This window comes from Nannospalax galili, unplaced genomic scaffold, assembly GCF_000622305.1.
Source record: "Nannospalax galili isolate Female #2095 unplaced genomic scaffold, S.galili_v1.0 scaffold1077, whole genome shotgun sequence".
In the NCBI taxonomy this organism is placed as follows: Eukaryota; Metazoa; Chordata; class Mammalia; order Rodentia; family Spalacidae; genus Nannospalax; species Nannospalax galili.
In genome coordinates, this window is record NW_008340429.1 from 910,191 (window position 1) to 924,571 (window position 14,381).

Genomic DNA, 14,381 nt, shown 5'->3' on the forward strand with positions numbered 1-14,381 from the left:
CAATCAACAAATGGGACCTCATTAAACTAAAAAGCTTCTGTACATCAAAAGCAGCAACCAAGCAAGTGAAAAGAAAACCCACAGAGTGGGAGAAAATCTTCACCAGTGACATGTCTGACAGAGGTTTAACCTCCAGAATATATAATGATCTCAACAATACATTAAGAAAGGAAGTAACCCAATTAAAAGGTAGGCTAAGGAACTGAACAGAGAGTTCTCAAAAGAAGAAATAAAGATGGCTAAGAAGTATCTTAAAAGGTGTTCAACATTACTAGTAATTAGGGAAATGCAAATTAAAACCACTTTAAGATTTCATCTTACCCCAGACTGGCTAAGATCAAGAGAACAAATGATACCAAATGTTGGAGAAGATGTAGGGAAAGGGGAACGCTCATCCACTGCCTGTGGAACTGCAAACTTGTTCAACCAGTATGGAAAGCAGTGTGGAGAACTCTTAAAAACCTACAAATGAACCTACCATTTGACCCGGTTATACCACTCCTTGACATACACCCGAAGGACTCATCCTATTACAGAGACACTTGTACAACCATGTTTGTTGCTGCTTTTTTCACAATAGCTAAGAGATGGAAGCAACCTAAGCGTCCCTCACTGATGATAATGAAAATGTGCTTCATTTATATGATGGAGTTCTACTCAGCAGTAAAGAAAGACGAAATCATGAAATTTGCATGTAAATGGATGGAACTTGAAACTGTTATACTAAGTGAAGTAATACAGACTCAGAAAAACAAACGATGTATATTCTTCCTTGTATGTGGATCCTAGCACCAAATCCTGATAAGTGAATATGTATCCAGACATAACTACAGGAACCAGGATAATAAAGATGAACCAGGGAAGTAAAGGAAAAGAAAGAACCAAAAGAGAACAGTAGAAAAGAGGTATTACCAAGGGAGATGTGGATTAAAATGGAGTTATTTTAAGGGGAAGGGAGAGGGAAGGTTATATAAGAAACCTAGGGGATAAAGGGAAAGAAGGAGGTCAAGAGGGATGGGACCATTGGAGAAAGTTATTATTAAGGGAGAAATGGGAAAAATGGGGGCTCCTTAAATGGGGAAACCACGGTGGAAGGGTTAGACAATGTGAGAAATAATGCCTAGCTAGTTTTAGAAAAAAAACCTGAAGTGACTGGCCCAGTAGCATCTTGTGGGGAAAAAAATATCTGTTGGTGTTGGGTAAAATGGAGAGGCTGATGCACTCTGGGAATCAATACATCCTTTATTGAAATAACCGAAAATCTTGGTATATTATGATCAAGTATATATGGTAATTAAAAGTACCAGACTGGTGGAACTAACCTTCTTGGATGTTTAACAGCAATACTTTGAGGCCTATACTAATTTGGACAGAGGGACATAAAGGTACAGTTTTTGCTCCTTGCCCTCCTACGTCGACTAAGTTCCAGAGGACTATGAGCATCTCTCAAAATGTCCTGTAACTGTGGTGAGTCACCTGTCTTCTTGAGCAAGGAGTCCATGGAGACCCCACTAGATGGACCTGATCCAGTGTCCAGTCTACAAAGAGGAGGGTCAACACAGAGGAAACATATCCTCTATGCTTCCAAGGGAAGCCAGCTATGGTCAAGGAGGACCTTTGACTTATCTTCACATAGATGGAACTGGTAAAAGAAAAGAGGCAGGGGCTCCTCCCAAGCCCATGTTACCCCTGAGGACCTAAAGAGTAAAAATAAATTGTTTTATCTGGGACAACAGTATGGTCTTAAACACCCAAAAGGAAAGTATAACCAAAGATTAATGGGGTCAACATAATTTTTAAGAGTCCATATATATAGCTAAAGGCTACATAACAAGAAACAATGCCAGACAGGTGATACCTTCCTTTGAGTTATTGGCCCGGGTGGCACAGGAAACTCCCAGAGAGTAACCCAGCATAGAACTGGGAAAATGAACAGCAGACCCCAATCTTATCTAAAGGAATATTGACAACTGATTGCTGCTAGATTAGGAATAGCTGATGTTCCTAAAACAAGGCTCTCTAGATAGGCTGACTAGATTCAGCAGACGGACAAGCACTGGAGAATGGCTGGGGGTGTCGACAACACAGTGGACAGTAACAGGGATGAGTGTGTGGGAGGGGGGAGGCTATGGGAGGGTGGAGGGTGCCATTTGGGAAGTGGGTATATAGATGAATAAGATTGTTTGTGCTGTTCTGTATGACATACACACAAAAAATCACATTTTTAAAAAAGACATATTTGAGGAGGAAGCATAAAATTTTACTTCATGTTTAATAGTAGAGGTGATAAACATTACCAGTGAAATCTATCTGATGACTTTATATCCATACTCAGGTACTAAGGATCTGTCGAATGCTCCCCAAGCCCACCAGGCTTGGGTCTTCAACAAGAAACAAACTCAGACAAAAGTCTGAAGTGTTATGAGGAATTTATTTAAAGAAACACAGTTACAGGTAAGGGAGTGAGTACAAGATGGCTCTCTCTGTGTGGGGATCACAGATCTTATATAGGACTCAGACTTGGGGTTACCAAGGAGATTTTCCTAATAGAAACAAAAGAGTAACTATTACAGCCACTTTTGAAAGAGATGTATCCTTGCTCTGGAGTGTGTTACTGAATATGTTAAAGATATAATGAAATGCTTCTTCTAATCATGTGGTTATTAAGTTTTTTAAAAAATTTAAAAAATTCTTCAAAGCATAAAAATTTTCTCCTTAATGACTATGTGAAAAACATTACCATTTAAATCTACCTGATGACTTTATATCCATGCTTAAATGCGAAGGATCTCAGAAAGTAACCAACTGTGACTAGTAATAAGATATATAGAGATTAGAAATGCATGTGCAAAGATCATAGTGTTAATTGCATTAAAAATGAATTTTTCTGTATGAAACTATGTATTTTAATAATGAAATGGAGATCTTTTATAAAGATTAAAACCTCATTCAATTTTATGTCTTAGTACCTAGAGAAAAATTCATGAAGACAAATTAGAATACTCTTACCAGGGGTATAAAGGGAGGCAGAATGGGAAGCTTTATTTTAATGGGTGTAGGTTTTCTGTTGCAAATGAAAAAGTTCTGAAATTGGATAGTGGCAATAGTTTGCACAGTAATGTGGATATAATTAATGCCACGGAACCCAACACTTAACAGGGCTAAAAGTGGCAAATGTTGTGAGATGTGTGTTTGATCACACTGAAAAGTATTAAATAAGCCTGGAGCCCAGAGTGGTTTCCTGGCTGTAGGCTTAAAAAAAAGATGGAGAGTAATCAATGAAGATACTGACACTAACCTCTGGCTTACATGCTTACACACACACACTCACACACACACATAAACACAAACATACACCACCACATAGATGCAAAAATAATTTATAAACATCTTAAAATTTAACTTTCATGCATCCTTTTCTGGAAACTACAAGGAAAATACTGATAAAATGAGAAAGTGAGACAGAAGAAACAGAAAAGAGAAGGTATTAAACACAGGGAAACTGAAAAGAATCTCCAGGTGATCCTGAAGGATGATCCCAGGAAGAAAATTCTATCTCTAGCATGGGGGTCCAGGCTGGATCTGTGAGAGTTGAGAGAGAGGTATTCTGAGGAATATTTATCAGTGAACCCCTTGACATCTTATCATATTTTCAATCACAGGAACCTATTAAAATACATAATCTATTCAAGACACAGAGTAAATGGGAAAACAGGAAGACACAAAAGGGCATAAGTGGGAAATTTAACTATAATAAAAGGCAAAGAGAATGCCAAGAATGAAAATAATGGGAAGTCCCAAGGTGACAGAGAACCGCAGATGTAGAAAGCAGTCACTCAATTTAAAGGGAAACTGATGTCTTGGGAGACATGGGAATCACCGTGTACAGAACTGTATTGAGAGCCAACTAGAATGAGAAGGTAGAAATAGAGGGTGAAAAAGCAAGCCAATTATTACTTCAAGAAAATAAGGAAGGGGTCTGCAGAGATGGCTCAGCAGTTAAGAACACTGGCTGCTCTTGCAGAGGACCTGAGTTCAGTTCCCAGCACCCATATGGTGACTAACAACCACTCGTAACTCCAGTTTCAGGGAATCCAACACCCTCTTCTGACCTCCGTGGGTACTTGCATGTAAGCAAAACATTCATACACATAAAAAATAAAAATAATTTAAAAATAAGGAAAAGGGCATTATTACTACATAGGAATCGCCCTATCAGGTTGCAAGTGAAAGAAGATATGGAAGAGCTAAAATTTAATTCAGCCTACAATGCAGTCAGCTGATAACACATGAGATTAATCAAGATATATCAGAAAACAGATCAGTGGTGGAAAAGGTGTCTAAAAAAGCTCTAAAATGGCTGCATCTTGGGGGGAAAATAAAGAAAAAAGAGAGAAAAGGCAAAGGACTAGTGTGCTTTAAGTCATTAGTGCTACTTGATTTTTAATAAAGGTTATGTGTTACTTTGGGGGATGCAAGTGTTGCCAAAAGTAGAAAGTAAATCAAATATAAGGTATTTGCTGGTAATCAGAAAAGAAACAAAGATAAGTAATACAATGAAGGCATGAAGCTAAGAAATTTGAAAACTAGAAATGACTTAAAATTAAAGCTACTTAAAAGGTAAAAATTCTGAATACATTTACAATCCAAGGCAAAACCTATTACCAACAGACACACTGGAATTCAAGCAGTTTAAAAGGTAAGTGGCAATTAAGTATGTATAAACAAATAATCATATTCAAATAAAAAACTTCTGTTATGTAAAGGTAGATGGAAAGGTTCCTAAATCATTTTGTGACGTCAGAATGATAGTATACTACCCAAACCATCAAGTTAAATATGACCAGAAACATTGATCAAAAATATCCTGAAACCACATTGACAAATCAAATCTATGTTAAAACTATAATGCATCGTGGTTAAATTCATTTATGTCAATGATTCAAGAATATTTTGGTCTTTTTTGAGAGATGGTCTCCCTGTAGCCCCAACTTGGTCACTATGTAGACCAAGCTGGCCTTGAACTCACAGAGATCCACCTACCTCTGCCTCCTGGGTGCTGAGACTAAAGGTGTACACCACCACACCTAGTAATGATTCAAGAATTTGAAAGCAAAGAATACATGAATAATTTAAATAAATATTGAAAACATTTTATGAAAGAAAAAGCACTTTCTTGACTTAAAAAAATCAGTTTTTCTCTCTGAGATCAACCATCCATCAAAAATATGCAATCTAGAAGCACTTCCACAAATGCAAAAGTTTGCGACAACTGATATTACAACATTCACTGGATATTGGACATCCTGGAAATTGATATTATAAATGAGCAATACATAGTACTTAAGTCAGATGAAGGGTGAAAATTGTGGTACAGAAAGTATTCTAGAAATGACAGGTGAAGAATGAAAGGAAATGGAAACATTTTAGGATATTTCTCCAATTCACCAGAAATGGAGAAAAGTCCAGTTATTTTGTCTTATGAATATCAGTTTTGCTAAGTGACTTAAAAATTAATATACATCCAGGAGTGGGAGCACTAACCTTTAATCTTATCACTTGGAGGCAGAGGCAGGTGGTTCTCATGAGCTCAAAGCCAGTCAGATCTACATAGTTCCAGGCCAGCTGAGGCTACAGGGAAACCATCTCAAAAAACAAACAAAAAATTAATAAACAGCATTGGCTATTTGTTGACTTTTGTGGTGGTTTCATTTTCTTTTATATTCTTTACTACCAATATTTGAAACAAATTCTCTTCAGATTTTCTTTGAATTTTAGTGGGGAACCAGAGTTTAATGTCCTTAGATTTAAGAAAACAATTATTCTTTTTCTATGAATTTTTATCATCAAAGAATAAAATGCAAGTAAACTATTACTTATGATCATTGCTGTGAACTTTTGAAGAAAAAGCACCACAGAATCCTGGTGCAGAATGCCTTTAATCCTCCATCTTTTTGTTCTATTCTCGAGAAAGATACTAACACTCAGAAAACGCAAGGTGGCGCTGCTGACTAAAAAGAGAGAGGGGGAAATAACTCAGGAAAGATGTTACAGATTCCCAAACCAAGGAGTCTGAGAAGGAAGTCAGAGGGAACGACAGCACCTAGCAGGCACTGGGAAAGGTGCGACTCTTCTATCACAGGAATTGCTAGTGTCCCGTTCATTCTAAAGATTCAGCTGCTGGCATTTCTGGGAGCTGCTTGAGGCTGACTGGAAGGAGTTTTTTTCTCTTTAAAGACTGACAGAAGAATGGAGGCCAGATGGGAGCGAGCTGTGCAAAAAAGGCAAGTCCTATTTCTTTGTGTATTTCTGGGAGTGTCTTGGGCTAGTGCTGAACAGCTTCAGTATTTTGTGGATGAGGAAACAGAGAGAGGCACCTTTGTGGCCAATCTAGCAAATGATTTGGGGTTGGAGCTGGGGGAATTGTCATCCCGGGAAGCTAGAATTATTTCCGACCAGAACATAAGGTTTGTGCTGCTCAATCAACTCACTGGTGACTTAATTCTAAATGAGAAGCTGGACCGAGAAGAACTGTGCAGCTCTACAGAGCCCTGTGTACTGCCTTTCCAGTTGCTGCTGGAAAAGCCGTTTCAGATTTACCATGCTGCACTACAAGTCAGAGACATCAATGATCATTCTCCAGTATTTCTAGACAGAGAGATTCCCTTGAAAATATTAGAAAGTACCACTCCAGGGACGACATTTCTCTTAGAGAGGGCACAGGATTCAGATGTTGGAACCAATACCCTGAGTAACTACACCATCAGCCCCAATGCCTACTTCCACATTAATGTGCATGATGGAGGGGAGGAGACTATCTTTCCTGAATTGGTACTGAACCAAATGCTAGATCGAGAGGAAATACCCGAGTTCACATTAACTCTCACAGCCTTGGATGGTGGCTCTCCATGCAGATCTGGGACTACCCAGGTGCGAATTCTGGTGTTAGACACGAATGACAATGCCCCTGAATTCTTGCAGTCACTCTACAAAGTTCAGGTGCCTGAGAACACCCCCCTTGGCTCACTGGTTGCTGCTGTGTCTGCTAGGGATTTAGATATGGGAAGTTATGGACAAATAGCCTACACATTTTTTTATGCCACTGAAAGAATTCTCAGAACTTTTCAAATCAATTCAACTTCTGGCAATCTTCATCTTAAAGGGGAACTGAACTATGAAGCAATTCAAAGTTACTCATTAACTATTCAGGCCAAAGATGGCGGGGGCCTTTCTGGAAAATGTATTGTGGTTGTAGAGGTAACAGACATAAATGATAATTCACCAGAAATCCTTATGTCATCACTAACTAGCTCAGTTGCAGAAAACTCTCCAGAGAAAGTCATCGCTGTTTTTAGAATTAGAGATAAAGATTCCGGAAATAATGGAAAAACTGTATGCTCCATCCAAGACGATCTCCCCTTCGTCCTGAAGCCGTCTGTGGAAAATTTCTATACTCTGGTGACAGAAGGACCTTTGGATCGAGAATCCAACACTGATTACAACATCACCATCACAGTCACCGACCTGGGCACACCCAGGCTGAAAACCCAGCACAACATAACCTTGCAGGTCTCCGACGTCAACGACAACGCCCCCGCCTTCAGCCAAGCCTCCTACACCATGTACGTCCCCGAGAACAACAGCCCCGCCCTGCACATAGGCACAGTCAGAGCCACAGACTCAGACTCAGGCGCCAACGCCCAGCTCACCTACTCGCTGCTGCCGCCCCACGACCCGCACCTGGCCCTCGCCTCGCTGGTGTCCATCAACGCCGACAACGGGCAGCTGTTCGCCCTCAGGGCGCTGGACTACGAGGCCCTGCAGGCCTTCGAGTTCCGCGTGGGCGCCGCAGACCGAGGCTCGCCCGCGCTCAGCAGCCAGGCGCTGGTGCGCGTGCTGGTGCTGGACGCCAACGACAACGCGCCCTTCGTGCTCTACCCGCTGCAGAACGCCTCTGCGCCCTGCACCGAGCTGCTGCCCAGGGCGGCCGAGCCGGGCTACCTGCTCACCAAGGTGGTGGCGGTCGACCGCGACTCGGGCCAGAACGCCTGGCTGTCGTTCCAGCTGCTCAAGGCCACCGAGCCAGGCCTGTTCGGAGTCTGGCCGCACAATGGCGAGGTGCGCACCGCCAGGCTGCTGAGCGAGCGCGACGCGCCCAGGCACAGGCTGCTGCTGCTGGTCAAGGACAATGGCGAGCCGCCGCAGTCGGCCAGCGTCACGCTGCACGTGCTGCTGGTGGATGGCTTCTCGCAGCCCTACCTGCCGCCGCCCGAAGTGGCGCGCCAGCCCGCGCAGCCCGACGCGCTCACGCTCTACCTGGTCATCGCCTTGGCCTCGGTGTCTTCGCTCTTCCTCTTCTCGCTGCTGCTCTTCGTGGCCCTCAGGCTGTGCAGGAGGACCAGGCCGGCCTCTCTGCCTGGCGGCTCTGTGCCTGAGGGCCGCTTTCCTGGACATCTGCTGGACGTCAGTGGGGCGGGGACCCTGTCCCACAGCTACCAGTATGAGGTGTGTCTGGCTGGCGGCTCAGGGATGACCAGTGAGTTTAACTACCTAAAACCAATTGTCCCCAACTTCCTAACACAAAGCATAGGGAGAGAAGTAGAGGAAAACTCCTCGTTTCAGAATCATTTAGATTTTTGATTTAGAATAAAAACTAAATCCTTATACCTATATATACAGTCCTCGTTTAAAGCAGAGCCATGGCTACCTGTAGGGAAGTGATTCTACATTATTTCAAAAATTCTTAAAGTTAGAATATTAATTTCTTCATATAGAAAGGAAACTCTAGGACTGCTTCCAAGAAACTTTCCTAAAACATGAGATGTATGTATGGCATGTTTTATCTCAATTAAATTAATTTGATTTTTATTCTTTATTTTCAAGCAATTGTTTAATGTGCAATCTATTGAATGGCAAATATTGGTAGAAATGCTTTAAAGTATCTTCCATCTAAATTCTTTATTAATATTTTAATTGCAATAAACTCTGAGTTTATTGGAATTACATATATACATATATATTTGTTTTGGTTTGTTTTTTTTTTAGTACTTACTGTGCAGCATACATTATTTCATCATTGTTTTTGTGTCCAGGGTGGCCTTCAACTGTTGATTCTCCTGCATCAGTCTCCCAAATACTGGCACTATAGGCATTGGCCTGTTTTACCATTTCAATTTCAAAAGAAACCAGTGAACAGAAGTATTCAGTAAGGCTCAAGTAGATGTTCACAGTGACTTAGTAAGCTCCCCAATACCTGGCATAGCAGAGCATCTCCTAGTTTGTTTCATTTTGTTTATTTGAAGTGTGTGAGATTCTCCCCTAGTTCTGTCAGACACCAAAATTATGCTGTTTTCTATCACTATATATCACCTGGAAAGTTATGCCTAACAAAGAAAAATATTTTTGTCATGTTCATACTGCTGTTCAATCTCTCTTATATCTAGGAATAATAATGTTCCTCCTGGCCTATAGTTTTATCTTCTTATAAACTAACAATATATCTTTTAAGCTTGATCATTTAACTATTATTAAGGCTCTGATCTAAATTAAAATCTCAAGTTGAAAGATCAACTTGTGCTTTCTCCTTGCTTTCTGGACATGACTCACATTTAATAGAAAAGAATAAATGAATGGCCTTGAATAGAATCATTATATAATTTAGACAGATTTGTTTATTATTTTCCTTAATTGCAATAAGTTTTTGCAGTCATTCATATTTTTAAATTCCTATTCAATGCACTGCAGTAGTGAATTGGGAGAATTTCAGAAAATAAATAGTAATAAACATGTAATATAAAAGAGAAATACCAATGTTCAGTAAACATAAATTCTAGGCAGCTGAGGAGAAGCTGTATTAAAATAATCTGTAACTGTTTTTTTAAAACTTATGCAGGGCTGCTAGTGTAGCTAGTAGTAGAGCACTTGTCTAGCATAGAGAATTCCTGTGCTTGTCCCTCATAAAAAAATTATCTAGATATTTTGACTAGATGTGCTCTGAAAATATTACAAACTAGTGCTTGTAACTCCAAAAATAGTATCGCTGATCATCACTAGTGGGCTGCAGTCTAAGGACAAACAAAAATCACTGCAGTAAAATCTTAAATTGTATTCATAGTCTCAGAATAAAATTATCTAGTTGCTCCAAATAAATGGCATGGAAAATAGGAGAAGTTACTTTACACAGTGAAGAACTTTAAGAGGCCCAACAAACCAATATGATACATGGTAGATCTTTATTTTTAATATAGATGGTTAATAATAATATTAACTTAATTGCTAGTTGGGCATGGTGGTACACAACTGTAATTCCAGCACTCAGTAGGCAGAGGAAGGAGGAACAAAGAATATTCAAGGCCAGTCTCCTCTACATAACAAGTTCCAGTCAGCTAGAGCTTGATAACCAGACCTTGTCTAAAGACAGGCAAAAAACTTCTTAGTACATTATTATAATGAAGGGTTTTTAAAATCCACTAACATGTTAATATACTGTGTAGGGGTGAAAACTCAACTTTCCTAAGTTGTGAAAATGTTCAGAATGGATAATTATAGCAAAATCTAGTGACTGGTCATCCAAGTTTATCCTACTATTCTTTTATGGGATTTGAGGGGTTTTTTTAAGTGAAAGGTTTTAGAAATTGATCCTGTGAGAAGTAGAATTCATTTAAAGACACACACACACACACACACACACACACACACACACACACACCCTTCTCAGACACAAAGTCATTGGTGCTGTCATAGATTACACATCTATTTAGGAAGTCTCCAAGTCTCCTTTCCTTGTTCAGTCACCTTCATCATTTGGCAAGGTAACTTTCTAATACTGGACTTGCTCGTGTATACCATATGAATTAAGAAGCATTTTCTATGTCAAATTGTCATACATTGCTTGATTACTTTCCTTCTGAATCTGGTGGGAACTCATAACAGTACTATGAAGTAGATACTATTATCCTCATCTTATAAAAGAGAAAACTAAGGGAGAAAGGTTAAATAATTTGCCCAAATATCATAGCTGTGGTTTCTGTGATTCATAGCATTACAAGTGTATAGTTCTGAAAATATTCTGTTACTAGAAATATATATACGTTTATGCATGCATTTCTTGCATATAGTCTTTCCTTCCGACAGGCTAACTTAATTAAATATAAACCGTTTCCCCAAAACTCAATTAACACATTTAAGAGTCTCTACTAATGTCCTTCTCTTGTGTGGCCTCCAGGCCATTATCTGCCCAATAGCACCCAGAGATAGTATTGGTAATGTAACCCTTAGCCCAGTGGCAGATACAGGCAGTTTTGGGTATTTTACAACCATTTTCAGCCCACAAAATGTTAAGACACTGTGAGAATGCATGGTGGCGCTGTAGGATAAGAAGGCACAAAGTGGAACCGCAGCTCCATTACCAGGCAAAAAATAATCACAGAAGTCTGAAAGCTCAGGGAAGGGTGGACACCACGGCACCGGGGTCTGGGCTCTCAGGAAAGGACTGGAATCATTCTCAGTTATGCAGTGAAATAACACGTTATAGGATACCAGGGGACTGTACAATTCAGCTGAAACATCCTCCCAGGACGCTACACCACCAGGAACAATGGAGGAAAGCAGGAAGCTCATTTGCAGACAAAGGCAAGTGCTTTTTATCTTTTTCCTATTAGAGTTATCTCTGGTGGGTGTAGCCCAACCAAGGCACTATTCTCTAGTGGAAGAAAAGGAGGGCAGGTCCTTTGTAACCAATTTACTAAAGGACCTAGATCTTGAGCAGGGGGGACTTTCCAGGCGAGGGGCTAGGGTCATTTCTAAGGGTAACAAGCTACATTTGCAGCTCGATCAGGAGAGTGGGGATTTGCTGTTAAATGAGAAACCGGACCGGGAGGAACTGTGTGGACACACAGAGCCCTGTGTGCTACATTTCCAAGTGTTGCTAGACAATCCCTTAGACATATTTCAAGCTGAGCTACAAGTAATCGACATAAATGACCACTCTCCAGCATTCCTAGACAAAGAAATCATACTAAAAATATCAGAGAGTAGTCTCCCAGGGACTTCATTTCCACTGAAGAATGCTCAGGATATGGATGTAGGTGAAAACAGTATTGACAACTATCTCATCAGTTCAAATTCCTATTTTCATGTACTCACTTGCAAACGCAGCAATGGCAAGAAATATCCAGAGCTGGTACTGGACAGAGCACTGGATAGAGAAGAGGAAGCTGAGCTTAGATTGATCCTCATAGCACAGGATGGTAGCTCTCCACCTAGGTCTGGTACCACTGATGTCCATGTTGAAGTTGTGGACATCAATGATAATGCTCCTCAATTTGAGCAGCTTTTCTACAGGGTACAGTTCCCTGAGGACAGTCCAGTAGGCTTTCTAGTTGTCACTGTCTCTGCTACAGATAAAGACATAGGAATCAATGGAGAGATCTCTTATTCATTGTTCCAGGCTTCCTATGACATTAGCAAAACCTTTTCAATCCATCCACTGACAGGGGAAGTTCGATTGAAAGAACAACTTGATTTTGAAAGAACTCAGTCCTATGAAGTCAATATTGAGGCAAGAGATGCTGGAAGCTTTTCTGGAAAATGCACCATTCTGACCCAAGTCGTGGATGTGAATGACAATGCACCAGAGATTACTATGTCAGCATTTACCAGTCCTGTCCTTGAGAACTCACTGGAAACTATGGTTGCGGTTTTCAGTGTTTCAGATCTAGATTCCGGAGAAAATGGGAAAATAAGTTGCTACATTCAGGATGATCTACCGTTTTTCCTAAAGTCTTCTGCAGAAAACTTCTACACCCTACTAACAGAAAAGCCACTGGACAGAGAGAGCAGAGCCGAATACAACATCACCATCACAGTCACCGACCTGGGCACACCCAGGCTGAAAACCCAGCACAACATCACTGTGCAAGTCTCTGACGTCAACGACAACGCCCCCGCCTTCAGCCAAGCCTCCTACACCATGTACGTCCCCGAGAACAACAGCCCCGCCCTGCACATAGGCACAGTCAGAGCCACAGACTCAGACTCAGGCGCCAACGCCCAGCTCACCTACTCGCTGCTGCCGCCCCACGACCCGCACCTGGCCCTCGCCTCGCTGGTGTCCATCAACGCCGACAACGGGCAGCTGTTCGCCCTCAGGGCGCTGGACTACGAGGCCCTGCAGGCCTTCGAGTTCCGCGTGGGCGCCGCAGACCGAGGCTCGCCCGCGCTCAGCAGCCAGGCGCTGGTGCGCGTGCTGGTGCTGGACGCCAACGACAACGCGCCCTTCGTGCTCTACCCGCTGCAGAACGCCTCTGCGCCCTGCACCGAGCTGCTGCCCAGGGCGGCCGAGCCGGGCTACCTGCTCACCAAGGTGGTGGCGGTCGACCGCGACTCGGGCCAGAACGCCTGGCTGTCGTTCCAGCTGCTCAAGGCCACCGAGCCAGGCCTGTTCGGAGTCTGGCCGCACAATGGCGAGGTGCGCACCGCCAGGCTGCTGAGCGAGCGCGACGCGCCCAGGCACAGGCTGCTGCTGCTGGTCAAGGACAATGGCGAGCCGCCGCAGTCGGCCAGCGTCACGCTGCACGTGCTGCTGGTGGATGGCTTCTCGCAGCCCTACCTGCCGCCGCCCGAAGTGGCGCGCCAGCCCGCGCAGCCCGACGCGCTCACGCTCTACCTGGTCATCGCCTTGGCCTCGGTGTCTTCGCTCTTCCTCTTCTCGCTGCTGCTCTTCGTGGCCCTCAGGCTGTGCAGGAGGACCAGGCCGGCCTCTCTGCCTGGCGGCTCTGTGCCTGAGGGCCGCTTTCTGGGACAGCTGCTGGATGTCAGCGGGGCAGGGACCCTGTCCCACAGCTACCAGTATGAGGTGTGTCTGGCGGGAGACTCTGGGGCTGGCGAGTTCAAGGTCTTGAAGCCAATTTTACCTAATTTCCAAGGACATTCTCCCGTACCTTAAATGGAAGAAAATCCCAACTGGAAGAATGAGTTGGGGTTTAGCATTTGGTCAAAATAACTGCTTTGCATTATCTGTATTGTTTTCATTATAAATCAAATCAGGGTTTTTTTGTGTTTTTTGTGCTTCTCATTATGACGTTGTTAAACACTAACGCTTGTTTGCAAGATTATGCTGCACTTGTTTTTAGAAATGGTATCTCAGTTTTTCTCCAGAATGTAAGATTTTGAAAGGGGCTAATTTTTCCTAACTTTTTTGAGGTCAGTAGTTGTATAAATCTTTGTTCTGGACTAGCTTTGGAATGAAGCTAAAAAATGAAAAATTAATTCAGACTCATCAGATGTTCATTCCTTGTATGTTTGTTTATGACTCATTAACCCATTCATACATACTACACAGTAATGCATGAACACACTGAAGTCTAATCAGAAAGGGAAAG

General features: G+C 42.1%; 2 protein-coding genes across 2 annotated transcripts in view; both read left to right on the forward strand.

Annotated features, from left to right (window-relative positions):
- The window catches only part of LOC103736064 (protocadherin beta-5-like), a 101,557-nt gene that overhangs the window by 30,291 nt on the left and 56,885 nt on the right, over window positions 1–14,381 (forward strand). The window lies entirely within an intron of this gene.
- LOC103736066 (protocadherin beta-13) lies at window positions 6,070–14,362 on the forward strand. The gene is made up of 2 exons (XM_008835501.3): window positions 6,070–8,505; window positions 11,534–14,362. Exons 1-2 carry the CDS (start codon window positions 6,250–6,252, stop codon window positions 13,943–13,945), a joined length of 4,668 nt encoding a protein of 1,555 aa, XP_008833723.2. The 5' UTR covers window positions 6,070–6,249; the 3' UTR covers window positions 13,946–14,362.